The sequence below is a fragment of the Peromyscus leucopus genome, chromosome 2 (genome assembly GCF_004664715.2).
Source record: "Peromyscus leucopus breed LL Stock chromosome 2, UCI_PerLeu_2.1, whole genome shotgun sequence".
Taxonomy (NCBI): Eukaryota; Metazoa; Chordata; class Mammalia; order Rodentia; family Cricetidae; genus Peromyscus; species Peromyscus leucopus.
The window spans coordinates 137561862-137579930 of record NC_051064.1 but is presented as its reverse complement, the minus strand read 5'-3'; the positions used below and the strand labels follow the sequence as shown (position 1 = coordinate 137579930).

General features: G+C 52.7%; 1 protein-coding gene across 5 annotated transcripts in view; it reads left to right on the top strand.

Moving 5' to 3' along the window:
- The window catches only part of Ephb2 (EPH receptor B2), a 190098-nt gene extending 172391 nt beyond the window's left edge, over positions 1-17707 (top strand). For 4 of the 5 annotated variants that reach the window (XM_037203087.1, XM_028875402.2, XM_037203086.1 and 1 more), the window contains exons 10-16: positions 7117-7239; positions 7742-7989; positions 8890-9105; positions 9611-9760; positions 11240-11433; positions 13213-13368; positions 13854-13962. In XM_037203087.1, coding sequence (XP_037058982.1) covers positions 7117-7239; positions 7742-7989; positions 8890-9105; positions 9611-9760; positions 11240-11433; positions 13213-13368; positions 13854-13962 — 1196 coding nt within the window. Of the gene's footprint in view, positions 1-7116; positions 7240-7741; positions 7990-8889; positions 9106-9610; positions 9761-11239; positions 11434-13212; positions 13369-13853 lie in introns of all 5 variants that reach the window. The other variant, XM_028875401.2, reaches the window with a different exon arrangement.
- Positions 17708-18069: the final 362 nt, after the last annotated feature.

The window sequence follows — 18069 nt, the reverse complement described above, 5'->3', positions numbered from 1 at the left end:
CACCACCCGGCTTGAGATTTATTTATTTATTTATTTTTTATTTTTTTATTTTTGGTTTTTCGAGACAGGGTTTCTCTGTGTAGCTTTGCGACTTTCCTGGAACTCACTTGGTAGCCCAGGCTGGCCTCGAACTCACAGAGATCCACCTGGCTCTGCCTCCCGAGTGCTGGGATTAAAGGCGTGTGCCACCACCGCCTGGCGAGATTTATTTTTAAAATAGACCCCAGGATTTATTCAGAGATCAATATCCTCTAATACTGAGCTTTTGCTCCCTGCCCTGAACTCTCAGAGCTATGCAGGATATGTCCTGGATCCCATGTCCACCCCCATAGCCTTACACAGCCAAGATGAAGGAGAGTGTGGAGAGCCAGAGATGTGTGTGGCTGGCTCAGAGTTACCAGCGCAGACTCCTATTTCCCAGCCATATGCACATGCTGAATGGGGACCAAGTTCTAGGGTGTCTGGATGTGGAGCCAGAGGGGCTGACCTTATTTCTCATCTCTGCTCTGCCACTGGCCAGCTGGTTGAGCAGGAGAAAAACACCGAACCTCTCTAAGCCTTGACATCCTTACATAGACCGTAGAAAGAGTGGCGGTGGGCCCTTTGGGTGAATCGGTGGATCTTAGCATGATAATAGTGTCCTTATAATAGTAACACTTAATAAAAGCCAAGTCTACTTTACATGAGACAACCATTATTTGTTGCTATATGTCTGTGAGATCCTAAGTCCTTTAGGATTCCTCCAGGGTTGTGGAAATGATACTCGTAGTGAAGCATGAGACCCTGACTTGATCCCCAGAACCTGTGGAGGAAATAAAAAAAAGTCAAGCATGTGGTACCCGATTGTAATTCCAGCACTGGGAGGGAAGAGGGGCCAGGTGGATCTCTGGGGCTCGCTGACCAGCCAGCCTAGCCTAACCTGCCATTCCAGGCCAGGGAGGAACTCTGTCCCAAAAAATCCAAGATGGGTGGCTCCTGAGAAATGACTGTCTTCTGGTGTCTGCACACACCTGTCCCCATGCACCTGTGCCCATGCACCTGTGTGCGCGCGCGCACACACGAAAGTCTCTCATTTAATCCTCATAGTCCCCTAATGAGGGACATTGTTTATTATGCTCATTTTGTGGCGAGCAGGATCACGGAGGTTGAGTGACAGGGCCCACGCAGCTGGTTGAACCTGGATTCAAACTCATGCCGTAGTTCACTTGTGAGCATGAGTAGCCACAGGGATGGAATTTGAACCCAGGCCTCTGCATGCCTGGTTCTCCTCCTGTCTCCTGAGAGGGCCATCTAGATTCAAGATAGCGGTCTGTGGCACTCACCGCCATTAGCTTTGCAGACAACAGCCCGGTATTGCCGCTGACTCCGTGGACGTCTTCACCCAGGCTCCCGCCGGCATTTGCTCCTGGGGGCTATTCTGTGAGGTGTCCTTTCTGGCCATGAAGTTGTTGGCCATCTGCTGTGCCTGGAAAACTGGCAGCTGGGTGGACATCAGAGAGAACTGCGAGCTGCCTGGGTCAGACCCCGCTGCTTGTCCGTCAGCTGTGCCTGTGTCTCCTTGAGCGGGTCCTTTTACCTTCCTGTACCAGTCTTCCAGCCAGGGGGAGTAACTGAGTCAGACCAGATGATGTTGCTATTTTTGTGTTTTGTTTGTTTTGTTTTTCAAGATAGGGTCCTGGAACTCACTCTGTAGACCAGGCTGGCCTCGAACTCACAGAGATCCACCTGCCTCTGCCTCTGCCTCCTGAGTGCTGGGATTCAGGGTGTGTACTACCACTCCCCAGCTGAAGTTGTCGTTTTTTGTAGGTCAGACACAATCAGATCTTAGCAACGTCATACGGTTCAGCCTGAGAGCATTTTACCTGCAAGGATCATTAGAAGGGGTGACTGGGTTTAAAATTACCAGCTTTATAGAACAGATTTGCACCCAATAAATCTACGTTGAATGTGTATGCAGCAAGTGTCTGTGAAGTATCTGCTGTATACCACCTTCACACTCATAGTCAGGCACTAGAGCAAGGGCTTCTAACTTGGGATTAGACCGTGGGAGCTCACCATGGCCCGTGAAGTCCAGTATTGCATGTGGAATATGGGAATGTACACACCCGTGGGAATCCTTCTCCAAGGGGTGGAACTGTGGCCTTCACTAAATTCTCAAAGGTACTCGTGGCCCCAAATGAGAAGATTCATAAGTGAACCACTGTGATTTTGCAATAAGCATTCCTTGAGTGCTTGTTGTATACCAGTCTGGAACAAGATAGAATTGCCTCTGCTTTCCTGGGGGAGAATGTAAAACACCCCCAGGCACCATAGAGTTCTGGAAAGGGGATCCAGGGGGTGTGGGCATGGGTGTTTGGAGACTGTAGACCAGGATAGAAAAGTCACAGACACTGAGGTCATAGACTGACAGTGGAGACAGGGCCGTGGTCCTAAGAACGGCCACAGACCCTTCTGGAGAAGTCCAGTCAGGCTTCTTTTGTTTGTTTGTTTGTTCGTTCATTTTGTTTTTCAAGACAGGGTTTCTCTGTGTAGCTTTGGAGCCTGTCCTGGAACTCGCTCTGTAGACCAGGATGGCCTCGAACTCACAGAGATCCGCCTGGCTCTGCCTCCCGAGTGCTGGGATTAAAGGCGTGCGCCACCACCGCCCGGCAGGAAAGGACTCTTATTAACTAGTGTTAGCAATCTGTTGTTTGCTGCTGTCACAAAACACCCGAGGCAGCATCATGTGTCAAGAAAGGAGGTTAATCAAACTCTCAATCAGCTCTTCTGCTGAAGGCCCTGTGGTAGAGGATTTCATGGCAGCAGTGTGTGTGACAGGGAGAGGCCGCATAGAAAGACAGGTAAGAGGACTGGGTTTGTTCTTTAATCTCTCTGAAGAACTAACTGGTCTCCACAAACCTCCATCCATTCCTCCCCAGGGTTGTGTTCCAATGCTTTGCCTCTTAAAGGGCCCACCACCTCCACACATTGTGCTGAGAACTAAGTCTCATGCATGAGCCTGCTAGGGAACAGACCTCATCCAAACTAGAGCAGCTAGTGGATCAGACAGAGCAGAGGGCTGGGTGGGGCCAGTCATGAGTGGCTTGCAGTACGAGGCAGAGGTGCCTGCCTCTGTCCCCGAGTCATCCTGACATGCTTCCCGGCTGGGGATGGCCTCTGGCTGCTGCCCATAGAGGTGCCGACTTTTGTTGAGTCTCCTGGAGTGACTTCATTCCTGCCCTCCCTCACCCAGATGGCCTGTCAGAAAGGATCTCCCCGAGTTGTGCTGAAACTCAAGAAGCTGAAAGCCAGGCACCATGACCCATGGTGTTGAGTCTGAGGAAAAAAGGGCTTCTCCTGGCTCTGAGGAGCCTGACTTGGAAGGAAGAAGATGTGGCTCATACTCCAGGTTAGGGAAGCCTGTGCCAGGGCCAGCAGGAATGAGAGTTGTGACTAAGAACTATCCCTGAGGCTGGAGCAGCAGCTCAGCAGTTAAGAGCACTGGCTGTTCTTGCAGAGGACTCAGGTTCTGCAATACCCGCAATAGCGGCTCAAACTCTAACTGTAGTTCCAGGGATCCAATGCCCTCTTCTGGCTTCCATTGGTACTGCATACATGTGGTGCACAAACTTACACACAGGCAAAAAAAACAACCATACCTATAAAATAATGTTTTTAGAAAAACAGCCATTCTTGAGGTCTGGGGATCTCTATCTCTGTCATAGAGCATTTGCTTAGCATGCACAAGGCCCTGGGTTCAATCCCTGGTCCCATAAATATAAGAATCAGGCTTGGGACTGGAGAGATGGCTCAGCAGTTAAGAGCACTTGCTGCTCCTCCAGACATCCAGGAGTTTAGTTCCCAGAATCCACATCAGGTGGCTCACAACTGTCTGTAACTTCAGTTCCAGGCAATCTGTTACCTCTGGCATCCTCAGGCACCTGCACTCATGTGCACATACCATATTCGAATACATCACCTACACATAACTAAAAATAATAAGTATCTTTTTAAAAAAGAGGAAGAAAAAGTACCATAACACCTGTGCTCAAATCTGAACGACCTTGGGGCTCCAAGATACGTGGCTTTGGCCTGAGTGACTGGCTTCACAGAGCTACAGTTTTGTCTCACAGCTCCTGGGAGGACGAGGGAGAGATAAGGAAATACATGCAAAGAGTCTGGCCCAGTGTCAGGCTCAGATAAAGGCTCAGCAAGTGACAGCTGCTGTTACTATAATTCATCTTTGTCGCCTGGATCCTCAGCTCCCCAGACTTGGAGCATCTATTGTGTGCAGATCTGAAACGTGCCAGGGGGAGAAGCACTGAGATGTGAGCCCGTGCCCAGCTCTCCTCCCAGGCACTCGGTCTTGGCTGGTGTTTCTTATTGTCTTTGTAAAATCTTGGGCTCCCATACAACTCTATTGAAAGTTTTGTATCATATGGCCAGGAGAACTCTGTGTGTGTGTGTGTGTGTGTGTGTGTGTGTGTGTGTGTGTGTGTGTGTGTGTTGGGATATGTGCACACGAGTGCAGGTGCCTGTGGAGGCCAGAAGAGGGCACCAGATTCCCTGGAGCTGGAGTTATGGGTGGTTATGAGCTACCCAACCTGGGTGCTAGAAACCAAACTCAGAGCCCCTGCGAGAGCAGCGTGCACTCTTCACTGCTGAGCCATCTCTCCAGCCTTATAAGGTTTTAAAAAGAAAAAAAAACTGTGTGTGTAATGTGCATGTATGTGCATGTGTATGTGTGTAAATGCAGGCACGCACATGCCACAGTGTGTGTGTAGAGGATGAAGGATAACCTTAGATGTTGGGCTTCGTTTCTACTTTGAAACAGTCTCTCGTTTCTCGGCTGCATGACTGGCCCACAAGCTTTCTGGGGCGCTCCCTGTCTGTCTCCTCCTGCTGTCTCCTTATAGGAGCGCCGGGGTTACAGACACTGCGGGATCCAGCCCTTGTGCAGGCTCTGGGGATAAAATTCAGGTCTTCACACTCACAAGGCAAGTGCTTGTACCCACGGACCCATCTCCCCATCCCCATTTATAACATTCTGCAGCAACAGAAAAATCTAGACATCTATACTCAGGGATACTTTTTTTTTTTATCATATTTATTACCGCAATTTTGGACTTTGTACATTTCTTTTTAAAAATAACATGGCCCAGTTCTGTCCTCTAGTTTTTATTTGTTATTATTGTGTGTATATGGATGACTATGTTTAAGCATTGATGTACACCTACACACATGTGGAGGTCAAAGGGCAAGTTTTGGGAGTCGGCTCTATCCTTCCACCTCACCGAGGCAGGACCTCTCATACTGCTTCCGCCATGCTGCGTGCTCCAAGCTAGCTGACCCACAAACTTCCAGGCTCTTCCCTGTCTCCTATCTCTCTGTGGGAGTGCTGGGATTAGAGATGTATACCACCACATCTGGCTTTTTATTTTTATTTTCTTAGCATGGTTTCCAGAAGTCAAACTCTGGTTGTCATGCTCATGCAGCAAGCTCCTTCACCCACTGAGTCAACTTGCCAACTCATGAACTACTATTTTAATTTTAAAAAAAGTCAGTCATAATAAGTACATTTTATTCCTGGGGGTCTTTGACCTTCTCAAAACCTATCCAGGGGCTGCCAAAAGGCTTATAGACTCAGATTTATAACCCCTGACTGAAAGGGCCAGCTTAGTGCACACACACACACACACACACACACACACACACACAGAGTCACACAGTCACACAGTCACAAACATAGATAATGTATTAGAACTAGGGTTGGCCATATGCTGAGCTGTTTAGTTTTTGTGGGTCTCTTCTAGTGCTCCACCCTGCATCCCTGGTATAAAATCAATAAGCATGGCTGTGTTCCAATAAAACTTTATTTGTCACACAAGTAGAAGGGCCTGTACTGCAGGCTCTGACTCCCAGGTTCATGGGATGTCGGAAGTAGAAGCAGAGAACAGTCATCAAATGGTTCTGGGGCCACACAGCTGAGCTGGGTTGGTGACCTATGAGGACCCAGGGACTCCAGCTTCTGAGTCCTAGAATGGCTGCCTCCAGTAACAGCTTTCAGCACAGAGGAGAATGAGAGTAGGGAACTGGAGAGCCCAGAGGAAGGCCTGGGTGTTGGAATACCAAGTCGGAAGGGGAAGACAGACTGATCGCCTTTCCTTCCATCATAGTGGTTCACTGACTCATAGTGGGTCAGAAGGGAACTTTGATGTCCAGACACCTTCTTCTCTTTCTGAATCCACACATAAACACTGACAGCAGGTCAGGAATGAAATGAGTGTGTCCTGGGTTTGACTTCAGGCTGGTCACCAAGGAATCTAGGGATCCAGAAAGGCTTGAGGCTTAGCTAGTGAAAATGCAAGAGTATAGATGCTCAAGATGTGGTAAGTGAGGCTCATGGAACTGGCTGTGTGTGTGTGTGTGTGTGTGTGTGTCTGCGCGTGCACATGGCTGTTCATGTACATGTACATATTGTGAGTGCTGAGGTGTCACGTTTCCGTCCTTTATTTTGGGGGACAGGGTCTCACTGAGTCTGAAACTCACCAATCCGACTAAAGCTAGCTGGCCATTGAGCTTCAGGGATCCACCCACCTCCATCCACTTCCCCCAAACCCCAGTGCTGGAATTACATGATCATATGACTGCCCGGGCTTTAACATGGATACCAGAGATCTGAACTCAGGTCCTTGTGTTTGAGTAGCAGGCTCATCACTGACTGAACTATCTTCCAAGTCCTCTTTTTGTTTATGACTTCCTGTTTCTTCCTTGTACCTGGATTCTGTATCACAGGGCAGCAAACCTATCCAACCTTTTAGTCTATGCCCTTGCCAAAACCAGACATCACTAGTCAATCACAGCAGTCTTTTAGCTGCTCCAAAAAGTGATCTGTGATCTTGGAACAAGACTAGAACCTATTTGTCACTTTTCTGATCTCTGTTCCCCCTACCTTTCTACTTGCTGCCCATCAACTCAGTGAGATCTAGAAGTCAGATGACCAGAAAGGAGTTTCCCAGTTCCTATGGGGGCCATATAGGAGCATCCTTCCCCTGGGGGGGGGGGGCTGCCTGCCTTTTTTCCATTTGTGTGCCTCTTTAGCCTGTCCTTGTAACCCAGCCTGGTCTTGTCCCCCAGTGACCCCAGGCATGAAGATCTATATTGACCCTTTCACCTATGAAGACCCTAATGAGGCAGTCCGGGAGTTTGCCAAGGAAATTGACATCTCCTGTGTCAAGATTGAGCAGGTGATCGGAGCAGGTAGGTGGCAAATGCCTCAGGGTACCATGGCCATGGGTGGGCGACCACAGTGTGACCCTGGAGTTGATGATAAGTTGAAGATCAAGGGACACAAAGAACCCTTCTAAAGATCCAGAATTCCCAAGTAAAAAGGATCCTCAGAGGTCATCCTTAAAACCATCACATGCACAGAGGGGAAACTGAGGCTGGCATGAGGCACAGCAAGTTGGAGTTTGAACTGGATCTGGAGCCTAGCTCTGTCCTTTCCATCATCCACCACGGTCTTGTCCCCATCTCCCCAAATCTCCCCATGTCCTCGTCCCCAAGACACCCCAAAGCAGCCATAAAGAACCCACTTTCCCAAAGATGGGCTGGGCCTTCGCTAGGCCCCACATTCACAATGGGATCCTGTGTTGATAGAATGAGATCATAAAACACCCACAATGGGAGTGACAGGCAGCAGGGTGGTGACACTTCTCACCTGACACGTGACACTATGCCTGTCTCAATGTGTCTATCCCAGGGGAGTTTGGTGAGGTATGCAGTGGCCATTTGAAGCTGCCAGGCAAGAGAGAGATCTTTGTAGCCATCAAGACCCTCAAGTCGGGCTACACGGAGAAGCAGCGCCGGGACTTCCTGAGTGAGGCATCCATCATGGGCCAGTTCGACCACCCCAATGTCATCCACCTGGAAGGGGTTGTCACCAAGAGCACACCTGTCATGATCATCACTGAGTTCATGGAGAATGGTTCCCTGGACTCCTTCCTCCGGGTAGGGAGAGCCCCAGGGGGTGTGAACCAGGGTAGGAAAAGGGCTGCTGGGCATAACTTCATTGGATCTTAAGAAAACTCTTGATCACGAATGGCTTACTGGCCACCACCACTTCCATTGTGTTACCCTGACAGGCATTGTTAATCAATCCCAGAGCTCCCTCCCACTCCACTCAGGAGCAATCTCAGAGTCATTCTCAATGTGGTTCCCTGGGAAGCCCAGCCCAGGCATTCCCTCAGGGTTGTACAACCTGAGGTACCTGCCCTTTCATGCTCAAGAGGCATTCTTATTACACAGCAGAATAGAGTTCAGAGATAAGAAGCATTTGCCTAGGGTCAGAGGGCCAAAGGGAGAGCCCAGACCACAGCCAGGGGTGTTGACACCCCATCCAGGGTGTTCACCAGACTTCGTAGCTCCCCAGAGTTGCACAAGATAAGGGAGAAAAATCAAAAGTATAAGGCCAAGAGATGAATCCCCTCAGGACAGCACAGTGAGCCATCAAGACAAGAGAGCACTGGTCTGGGGGTCAGGAGCGTGCTATTGGGCCAGCTGTCATTCAGCAAATGCTTATGAAGTTGGTCCCAGCACCTTCCATGTACCTTTCTGTTTTAAGTCAGAGCAGTCCTAAGGGACACATGTTTGAGCTGTTTAACAGGTGAGCAGTTAGGCTCAGAGAGAGTGGGTCGTATGTCCAAGCTTGCACTGAGGAAGACAGAGTCAGGGTCAGTCTATGTACGTTTACTCCAAGGCTGGTATTCTCTCCTAGACCACTCTGGGGGTCCTGGGGGTCTGGGTCCTTCCCACAGTGTGTGCAGAGGTGACAGACACCTGCCATTGTGAGACGTTCCAGAGCTCTGACACTCGCTCTTGCATTGACTCTATTTTCCACCCTTCCCAAAGCAAAATGATGGGCAGTTCACAGTCATCCAGTTGGTGGGCATGCTGCGGGGCATTGCAGCCGGCATGAAGTACCTGGCAGACATGAACTACGTGCACCGTGACCTCGCTGCACGCAACATCCTCGTCAACAGCAACCTGGTTTGCAAGGTGTCTGACTTCGGGCTCTCACGCTTCCTGGAGGATGACACCTCTGACCCCACCTATACCAGCGCTCTGGTAAGGGGACAGCAAGGGTCCCTAGGCATAGCCATCTCTGCAAGCTCTGTGTATCCACTCACCTGCCCAGCTCAAGCCTTCACTGGGCCCTGGAGACAGGAAGGGACCCACAGAAAGCCTCCTGGCTTCTTAGATCGCCTGGGCTGCTGAGGCAGGGAGACGAGATGATGAGCACAAGGGAGGGAAGGTCTGGGAGCCTTGGAAGGCAAGAGAGACATGAGCGCATTGTGGAATCTTGGGAGCCAGAAACTCCCTGAGAACCAGGGAAAGGCTTTTTGGAGACTCAAGAATGAAAAGGTGGAATCCAGATGGCAGTGTGGGGAAAGGCACTTCCAGCAGAGGGAACAGCATATGCAAATGTCCTGTGGTCGAAGCAGCTGAGGAGTTTGGAAACCAATGAGGTTCTTCCTGGGATCTGACAGAGCACAGTGTGGGGAGTATGGAGAGGAGAAGTCAGACAGGTCACCCTCCCACCACCAACCTCTTTCTTCTCTCTACTCCCCAGGGTGGGAAGATCCCCATCCGCTGGACAGCACCGGAAGCCATCCAGTACCGGAAATTCACCTCAGCCAGTGACGTGTGGAGCTATGGCATTGTCATGTGGGAGGTGATGTCCTACGGGGAACGGCCCTACTGGGACATGACCAACCAGGATGTGAGTCTCCAGGATGTGGGCAGGACCTATTGGCCTGGCGGGTTGAGGAGGGCAAGACCAGGGACTCCTGGCCTTGTGCTGAATTCCCTGAGGTTGAAGGCCTGGCTGCCAGGCTGATGTACCTTACTCTTGAAGAGGGGGACTAGAGAGCTCACCTGCCCATCCCCACCGCGTGCCAAAGCATCATGGTGCATGTATGAAAGCCAGAGGACAGCCGGTGGGAATCAGTTCTCTGCTTCCACCAGGCGGGTTCTAGGTCTTTGCTAGCAAGAGCCTTTCCCTGCTGAGCCCTCTCATTGGCCCCAAGATGATTTTCCAGAGAGCCAGCTGCAAGCATCAGGGTTCGGCTGTGGTCAGATGCTGAAATGCAGAGCACAGGTGTCTAGCCCTGTAGGTGTGGAGGCCAGGGCAGTCAGGACAAGGTGAGCCAGGAAGTCATCACAGCGCCAGTAGCACTCGGACAGTGGGGACATGCAATGGGAAGATGTGAGACATGCAGAGGTGCAGGGGTGAGGCTGAGAGGCAGGGCGGGGAGCCTGGACTGGAAACTTGGTCAGAAAGCTTGGGGAGGCTTTGTGTGGGTCAGCTTCCTGTCATTGTCACAAGATGCCTGAAATGGTGAACCTAACAGGAAGAAAGGTTTGTGTGAGTGCACACAGTTCCAGTCTGTATCTGGCTGGCCTGTTTCTCTGAGGACAGTACATGATGATGAGGTTGTGAGGGAAGCTACTCTTTTTAGAGCACCCAGGAAGCAAGGAGACTGGAGTAGAAGAACCGGCATCCCAGCTTCCCCTCCCAGGGCATTGCCTCCAGCAGTCTACCTTCCTCCACTAGGCCCCACCCCCTAAAAGATCTGCCTCTCTCAAACAGTGCTCCAGGCCGAGAACCAAGCCTTCCTTCAGCACAAGGGTCCTTGAGTGACATTTGAGAACCACACTGTAGCGGGCTTCAGGGAAGGAGTTTGAAGTCACCCCAGGGATTTTCAGTCACACAAATACACCGGAGAGGGTCAAGTTCCAGAAGATGAATCTTACCATGGTGGCAGAGCGGACTGAAGCCATGTTTGGCCTCCTATTTCTGATGGAGGTGGGGATTGGCTCTAAGATCACCAGCCAGCTCAGGGCCTAGATCTCTACCCAGATCTCTGTGAGCACTCAGATTGAGAATATGGCTACCCTAGAGTCAGACAGCTGAGAGCCAGCAGGGGGCTCACGGATGATGAGAACAAAGAGCTGGGACAGCCCAGCACAGGATCGGTCTTGGAGACAAGCTACCTGAGGTTACTGGGTATCCAAGGTTGGCACAGAGAGGGGCATAGGAGACAGACCTGCCGAGGGTGGTGGGACCCAAGGCAGCCACAGGAGAGAGAGGAGCCCCCATGGGTCAAGACTGCAATGCTCCAGGGATGAGTGTTCCTGGCAGGGGGCTGAAGTCCTCACCCCAACCACCCCGGCCCACTCTGCCTCTGTGATCCCCCAGGTCATCAACGCCATTGAACAGGACTACCGGCTACCTCCGCCCATGGACTGCCCGAGCGCCCTGCACCAGCTCATGCTGGACTGCTGGCAGAAGGACCGCAACCATCGGCCCAAGTTCGGCCAGATTGTCAACACGCTGGACAAGATGATCCGAAACCCCAACAGCCTCAAAGCCATGGCGCCCCTATCCTCTGGGTACGGCCACCCTGGCCCTACCCCTGTCTCAAAGCCCTTGCTCCTGGGTGTGATTCACTTTAGCCCCCACCCATCTCCTCTGGGTACTGTCCAGGCCCCACCCGGTGGCAGTCTGGGGTGGTGGAGGAAGACCCTTGTAAAGCATGGTTAAAGAGGCCAGCGTTTAGGAAGCCTTCCTACAGTCTAGAGTCACAGTGGTGACTGGCTGTGCTCGGCACGGATTCTGCCCACTGTTCCTCCTTCCTCTCCTCATACCCGAGCTGGGCCTCTTGGTGTCCATTGTGCCCTCGTTGGCACTTGTATGAATGCACACACAAGCCGGGCAGTGGTGGCGCACGCCTTTAATCCCAGCACTCGGGAGGCAGAGCCAGACGGATCTCTGTGAGTTCCAGGCCAGCCTGGTCTACAGAGTGAGATCCAGGACAGGCACCAAAACTACACAGAGAAACCCTGTATCAAAAAAACAAAAACAAATGCACACACACACACACACCACTTGCACAAAATCCTGCATACACAGAGCTAGGTACAAGCATTCATGCTCGCGCGCTCTCTCTGTCTCTCTCTGTCTCTGTCTCTGTCTCTCTCTCTCTCTCTCTCTCTCTCTCTCACACACACACACACACACACACACACACACACACACACAGCTACATAGTCACCAATGGATACATGCCCCCATTCAGGACATACCCACCACATACATGCCCCCAGGGTGGAAATAGCAGCTCAGCCCCAGGACAGGGCTCAGGAACCCTGGGCCTTCCTTTCTGAGGTCCCAGGGCATGCTCCATTAGATTCGCCTCATTATTGCTTTCCAGAGGTGCTTATTACAGGTCGTGCAGCTGCTGACCCTGCTCGCTCTTACTCTGTGGAACCCAAGGACAGCTGTCACACAGGTCACATGGCTTTCACAGGCCACGTAGCTGCTGGCCCCGCTCTCAGGGACCCTTAGTCCTACAGGGTTTAGGGGGAGAGTGTGCAACCAGATACCTCACCACCAGGGCCAGCCATACCTGGAGATCCTTGAGTCAAAGTCCTTTTGCGGCCATGAGGTCTTTGTGCTAGCCTGTACCTGTTACACCTCACCTTGACCCTGGACCAGCGGTTCTCCACTCTAGAGCAGTGGTGCTCAACCTTCCTGATGCTGCAGCCCTTTAATAGAGTTCCTTGTGTTGGGAACCCCCCCCCCAAACAAACTATTTCATTGCTTCTTCATAACTGTAATTTTGCTACTTTTATAAATCATAATGTAAATATCTGTGTTTTCCGGTGGTCTTAGGTGACCCCTGTGAAAGGGTCATTTGACCCCAAGGGGGTCGTGACCCACAGGTTGAGAACTGCTGCTCTAGATGAAGCCACTGAGCCCTTCCCCTCGTGAGATCTGTGCACACCTCGCCTGTCCCCATTAGCTCTGAGCCTTGTCTGCATGTGGGTCTGATAGTGCAGTCTGTATGCCGGAAGCATATTACCACGGTCAGAGAAAGATGAAGGCTCCAGGGGAGGAAGCAGGGACTAGCTAACACCATTGTCCAGCCACAGTCCCTCCTATAACTGGGGTTCCCAGGGCCTCCCCCAGCTTTCCCAGTTCCCCAGGCACTCATAGATACTCACTTGTACAAGTTCTAACGCAGGCCCACGTTCACGCATAAACGCCTACACACTCACCTGTGCTCACACACACACAGGGATAACCCCACAGGTACCACACGCATTCCCATCTGCCATCTGGCTATCGGCATGCGCCATGACCATCCCTGTCCCCTGCCCTTCCCCCAGCATCAACCTGCCACTGCTGGACCGCACGATCCCTGACTACACCAGCTTTAACACGGTGGATGAGTGGCTGGAAGCCATCAAGATGGGCCAGTACAAGGAGAGCTTTGCCAGCGCCGGCTTCACCTCCTTCGACGTTGTATCTCAGATGATGATGGAGTGAGTACCTAGCGGCCTCCACCCAGCCCTGTTGACACCTGCTCCCCACCCACCCTACCAGCCGAATGGGGAACATGGGAGTGTGAGTGACCCCGCAGGGATGGCAGGGACTAAGGGGTAATACACATCCAGATCTGGAGCTGGGTCTGCCTGGTGCCTCTTGGCTCTCTGGCTGGGCAAATCCCAGAAGTCTGGGAAGGTTTTTTTTAATCTGCAAACCAGGATTTAGTGAAGAAGAATCAAGGAAATGGGTACGCAGCCAATACAAGCCCAGCCCTGCTTCCTGATGGCAGAAGGCAGAAGGGCCCCTGCCTCCCCATTGGCTGATCTGGCCCCAGAATCTCTCAGTCCAGCTTTGACACCCCTTGCCCATCCCCACATCCTTTCCCTATCCCTCAGCACTAAGGAGGGGGGAAGTTAATGCAGCTGCTCCACCACCCCCCTCAACACATACATTTTCCTAACTGTGTCCATCTCTCCCAAAGGGACATTCTCCGGGTTGGGGTCACCCTAGCCGGCCACCAGAAAAAAATCCTGAACAGTATCCAGGTGATGCGGGCCCAGATGAACCAGATTCAGTCTGTGGAGGTTTGACGTTCGCCTGCCTCGGCTCGCCTCTTCCTCCACGCCGCCGCCTCCTCAGCCCCGTCCGTCGGTCCCTCTGCTGCCCTGTCCACTGCAGGGCCAGCCACCTGCCCGGAGGCCACAAGGCAACAGGAAGAACCAAGTAGCAGCACTCTAGCCAACGAGACGACACCAAGAACCCATGCAAGTCAAAGGAATGAAAAGGGAATGGGGGGAACACGCACCTAGATCTGGGAGGGGGCGGGACAGGCAAGGACCATTTGTTCAAAGAGGATTCTCATAAGGAGAGCAGTGATGGTTCTTAGGGGAGAAAAGAACAGGGCTTGGGAGATCCACAGGATATGTCCCATTGGAAGCCAGACGCCTTCTCTCTCCAACTCCTTCTGGGAAGGTTGAGCTGGCCAGAGCCAAGAAACATTTCCAGGAAAATTAATATGAAGGGAAGAGATGGGCCACCCTCCTCGCCTGGCCTTAGCTGTTTCTTGGAGCATCACTAACGGCCCAGCCCTAGGCACGACGGGCAGAGAGAACAGGCAGCTGCCCCAGATAGGGGAAGTCCATTCCAGCTGCCACCAGCAGACAGGAGAACAGTTCTGTCTTGGGAGACCATTTCAAAAACTCTGAGAGACTTTCTGCTAACGGTTCAGGAGGCAGAAGAGGAGATCCTGGCCTCCCAGGGCACACTGAACAGGCCAGATCTTCCTGAGGCCAGCCACCCAGATCTGCGGCCGCAGGAGGCCCTGCCCTTCCCCGGGTGCCAGCTCCCCGCTCAGCCTCACCCTGAGGACGATGCTGCGGGTGACCTGTCATCAGCTACGACTGCCACTGAGAAGCATTGATCTTGGATCTGGGTTTGTTTACAGCGATTTGTGGACTGGGGGTATTTTGATCGGGGTGGCTTTGGTCTGGGGAGGGTTTGTTTGTTGGGTTTTTTTAAATGACAATGAAGAGACACTTTGACATTTCCTACCTTTTGAGGACTTGATCCTTCTCCAGGAAGAAGGTGCTTTCTGCTTACTGACTTAGGCAATACACCAAGGGCGAGATTTTATATGCACATTTCTGGATTTTTATATGCTTTTCATTGACACCCCTCCCTCCTCCCAACTGCTGCCAGGCCTCACCAAAGCCAACTGTCACAGGGCCACCCGGGCCATTCAGAGACCTCAGTGAGACTGGGGGAGTGGAAAGAGTTGTACCAAGCATCCCACCTTGGAAAGCAGGCTGGGGCGGATGAGGACTCCGAGGCCCCAAGTCCTCCCTGCCTCCCTGCGCACTCTCAAGCTCTCTGCCCTGTTCTATCCGGTACTTTGCAGGCACAGAGGCCCCTTCAGGTTCCTGGGTGCTCTCCAATGGCCAAAACCCAATTTCACCTCTGGGAGCCTGGACCAGGCAACCAGGGACGTCAGGACCCTGATCATTCACTGTGACACCCCAGCCCTCCAAGGGTACCCCCCGGAGACCATGTGACTCTCTCTCCCCACTCCTTCTTTCCCTGAGGCCTTTGCCCAGGTCTGAAGGTCTTGGCCAGAGGAACATCATCAGCCAAGGGGTCTGGCCACAGAGTCTCCTGTGAGCAAATGCAGGAACCTGAGCAGAACAATCGGTTAGTGAGTTGAATGGAAATAAATGCTTTAGTTATAAAATGACCCCTGTACTCTGTAAGTGCCAAGAAAAGACCCTGGCACTTTTGGGACCTGCCAAATGACTTTTAATGCTCTTGCAAGGGGCTCTTCCCATTCCCCCATGCTACCCACCCCCATTCCAAGATCCAAAAGGCCCAGACTGAGGAAACTCATAGAGGGAAGGGGAAATGTAGCCTTCCTAGCCCAGGGTAATCAGAAGCACAGGCAGGCAATGGATTGGCTCAGCTCTGTGTGTACAATGCCTGGCACAGTGAGCCGCACAGCAGATGCGTAAGAAGCAAGGGTGCACACAAGATTCTCAGTATCACCCTGCCAGAGGACAGGGACTATGGGTATTGGGTGAGCTGTGGTCCGGTGGTTGTGATATGGGGCCTGTGGACCCCCACTCAGCCACAGATGTAATCCCTTCACCCACACAGTGCTGCTTCCTGTGCTAAGGGCTCGGACTTACTGTGTGTGTGTGTGTGTGTGTGTGTGTGTGTGTGTGTGTGTGTGTGTGTGTGTGTCTGCGTCTGCGTGTTCAGTAGGAAGAGGCAGGAAGTATGTGTGCTGCAGATAAGTCTGTCAAAGGGGGGAGGTAGCCTAGGGACACCTCATCTCAGGACCTTTCCCTTTGTCTGATGAGCATCTTTGAGGAACCTGGCCAGTGGGGAAGACTGCGGCCACAGGGCACCAACAAAAGGCCCCCGCAGTCAGCAAGGCCATCATAACCCAGCCTGTCATCTGTCATTCACCTGTTCTTAGAGCAGAGGGAGGGAAGGGATTAGCGAGAAGACTTGTCCCTGGGGTGGGGACAGTGGGGCTGGCCACAGGGGAAGTATTGGCAAGTTTCCCGCAAAGCGGCCCACGGTGGCCCATTGGCCATCCCTTTATGCCCCAAAGACGCCCAGCTCGGACGGCAGCTGTCCCGGCTCGCAAGGTCACCTTCTGGTGGGAGCTGCCCCGATGCTCTGTAGATTAACTGTCCCCCCAGCCCACCTCCCACCGCTCCAGGGCCCCGCGAGGCCTGGCAGTCAGTGTTTCCGTCAGATGGCTTCCTGTCTTGAGCCAGTAGGCTGGTGTCTCCTAGCCAGCTCGCCTGCTCACCCACCCTCTAGCGCCCGGCGTGTTCACGGAGAGGCCTGGGACTCCACATACCTGCTTTCAGAATTTACAGGTGCTGTCCAGCCCCTCCGTCTCCTCTCCAGGGTGTCAGACGGACATCACTGTGGCTGTCCTGGGTATAGGCACTGCCCCTGCTCAATCATGGGGCAGTGTCCTCCCCCACATCTCGATGACTGCTCATCAGGGAGTGGTAGGCCCTGCTGCCAAGCGCCTGCCACTAAGGCTGCCCGCTCACGTGGGCACACAGCTTGGAGCTATCTGCTGCCTAGCTACTAATCCCTTCCTGGCTCTGCCTCCCCAAGCACCAGCTCCCACCTGCCCGGCATCAGGAGCCGCTTCCGGCCGCTCAGTGCAGGCTTGATCCTTGAGGGAAGAAAGCTGTCTTGTGAACCTAAGCCAGGGCACCGTGGAAATGGGGCCAGCTGCTCCGGGAGAGTAGGACTGGCAGAGCCACACTAAGTAAGAGGGAGCTGTGCCCGCACCCCAGGAGCTCCCCGATAGGCAGTTAGTGGTATCAACAGGCCTGTTCCTGAGATGATATTGAAGGTGTCCTGCTGGCAGGTTGGTAGAGTGCTTGCCCGGAATGCACAGGCCCCAGGTCCCATCCCCAGCACTACATAAACCAGATATGGGAACATAGGACGTAAACTCAATACTCAGGAGGTCGAGGCAGGAGGATCCGAAGTTCAATGTCATCCTGAGCTACTTAGTGAGTTCAAAGCCAGCCTGGGACACATGAAATCCTGTCTCTTGGAGGGAAAAAAGTTACCTGGGAAATCATGGGCAAGACAGATTTCAGTAGCAGAGGACACTTAGGCAATCTACTTACCAGCTGGGCCTCATGCCCACCCTTTCTAGTATGCAGAGCACCACCCACTCTGACTGCCTGAGAGTTCAATGCTGCCCCCTTGTGGGCATTCACTAACCTTGCACCACCTCTGCAGAAGCTCAGGAAGGACTCCCACCCCAGATCACACTACCCACCCCAGATCACACTACCCACCCCAGATCACACTACCCACCCCAGATCACACTACCCACCCCAGATCACACTACCCACCCCAGGTCACACTACCCACCCCAGATCACACTACCCACCCCAGATCACACTACCCACCCCAGTGCCACTCCTGGTTCTCCAGAAGCCTGTCATTTTCCCGGGGATGGTTCCCAAAGGAAGACCTTAGCCAGGGAGTGCAAACGCAAAGGACAGGATGTCACCCACCCGTCACTAACTAGGGCCGGGGGATCCCAGAGGACGCATTCCTTGCTGGGCCACAGCATCCCATCGATAAAACAAGAGCATCAGGCTGGGTGAGCCAGGCCTGGAAAACCGTTTGTACACCTCAGTCCTGCAAAGAGGACC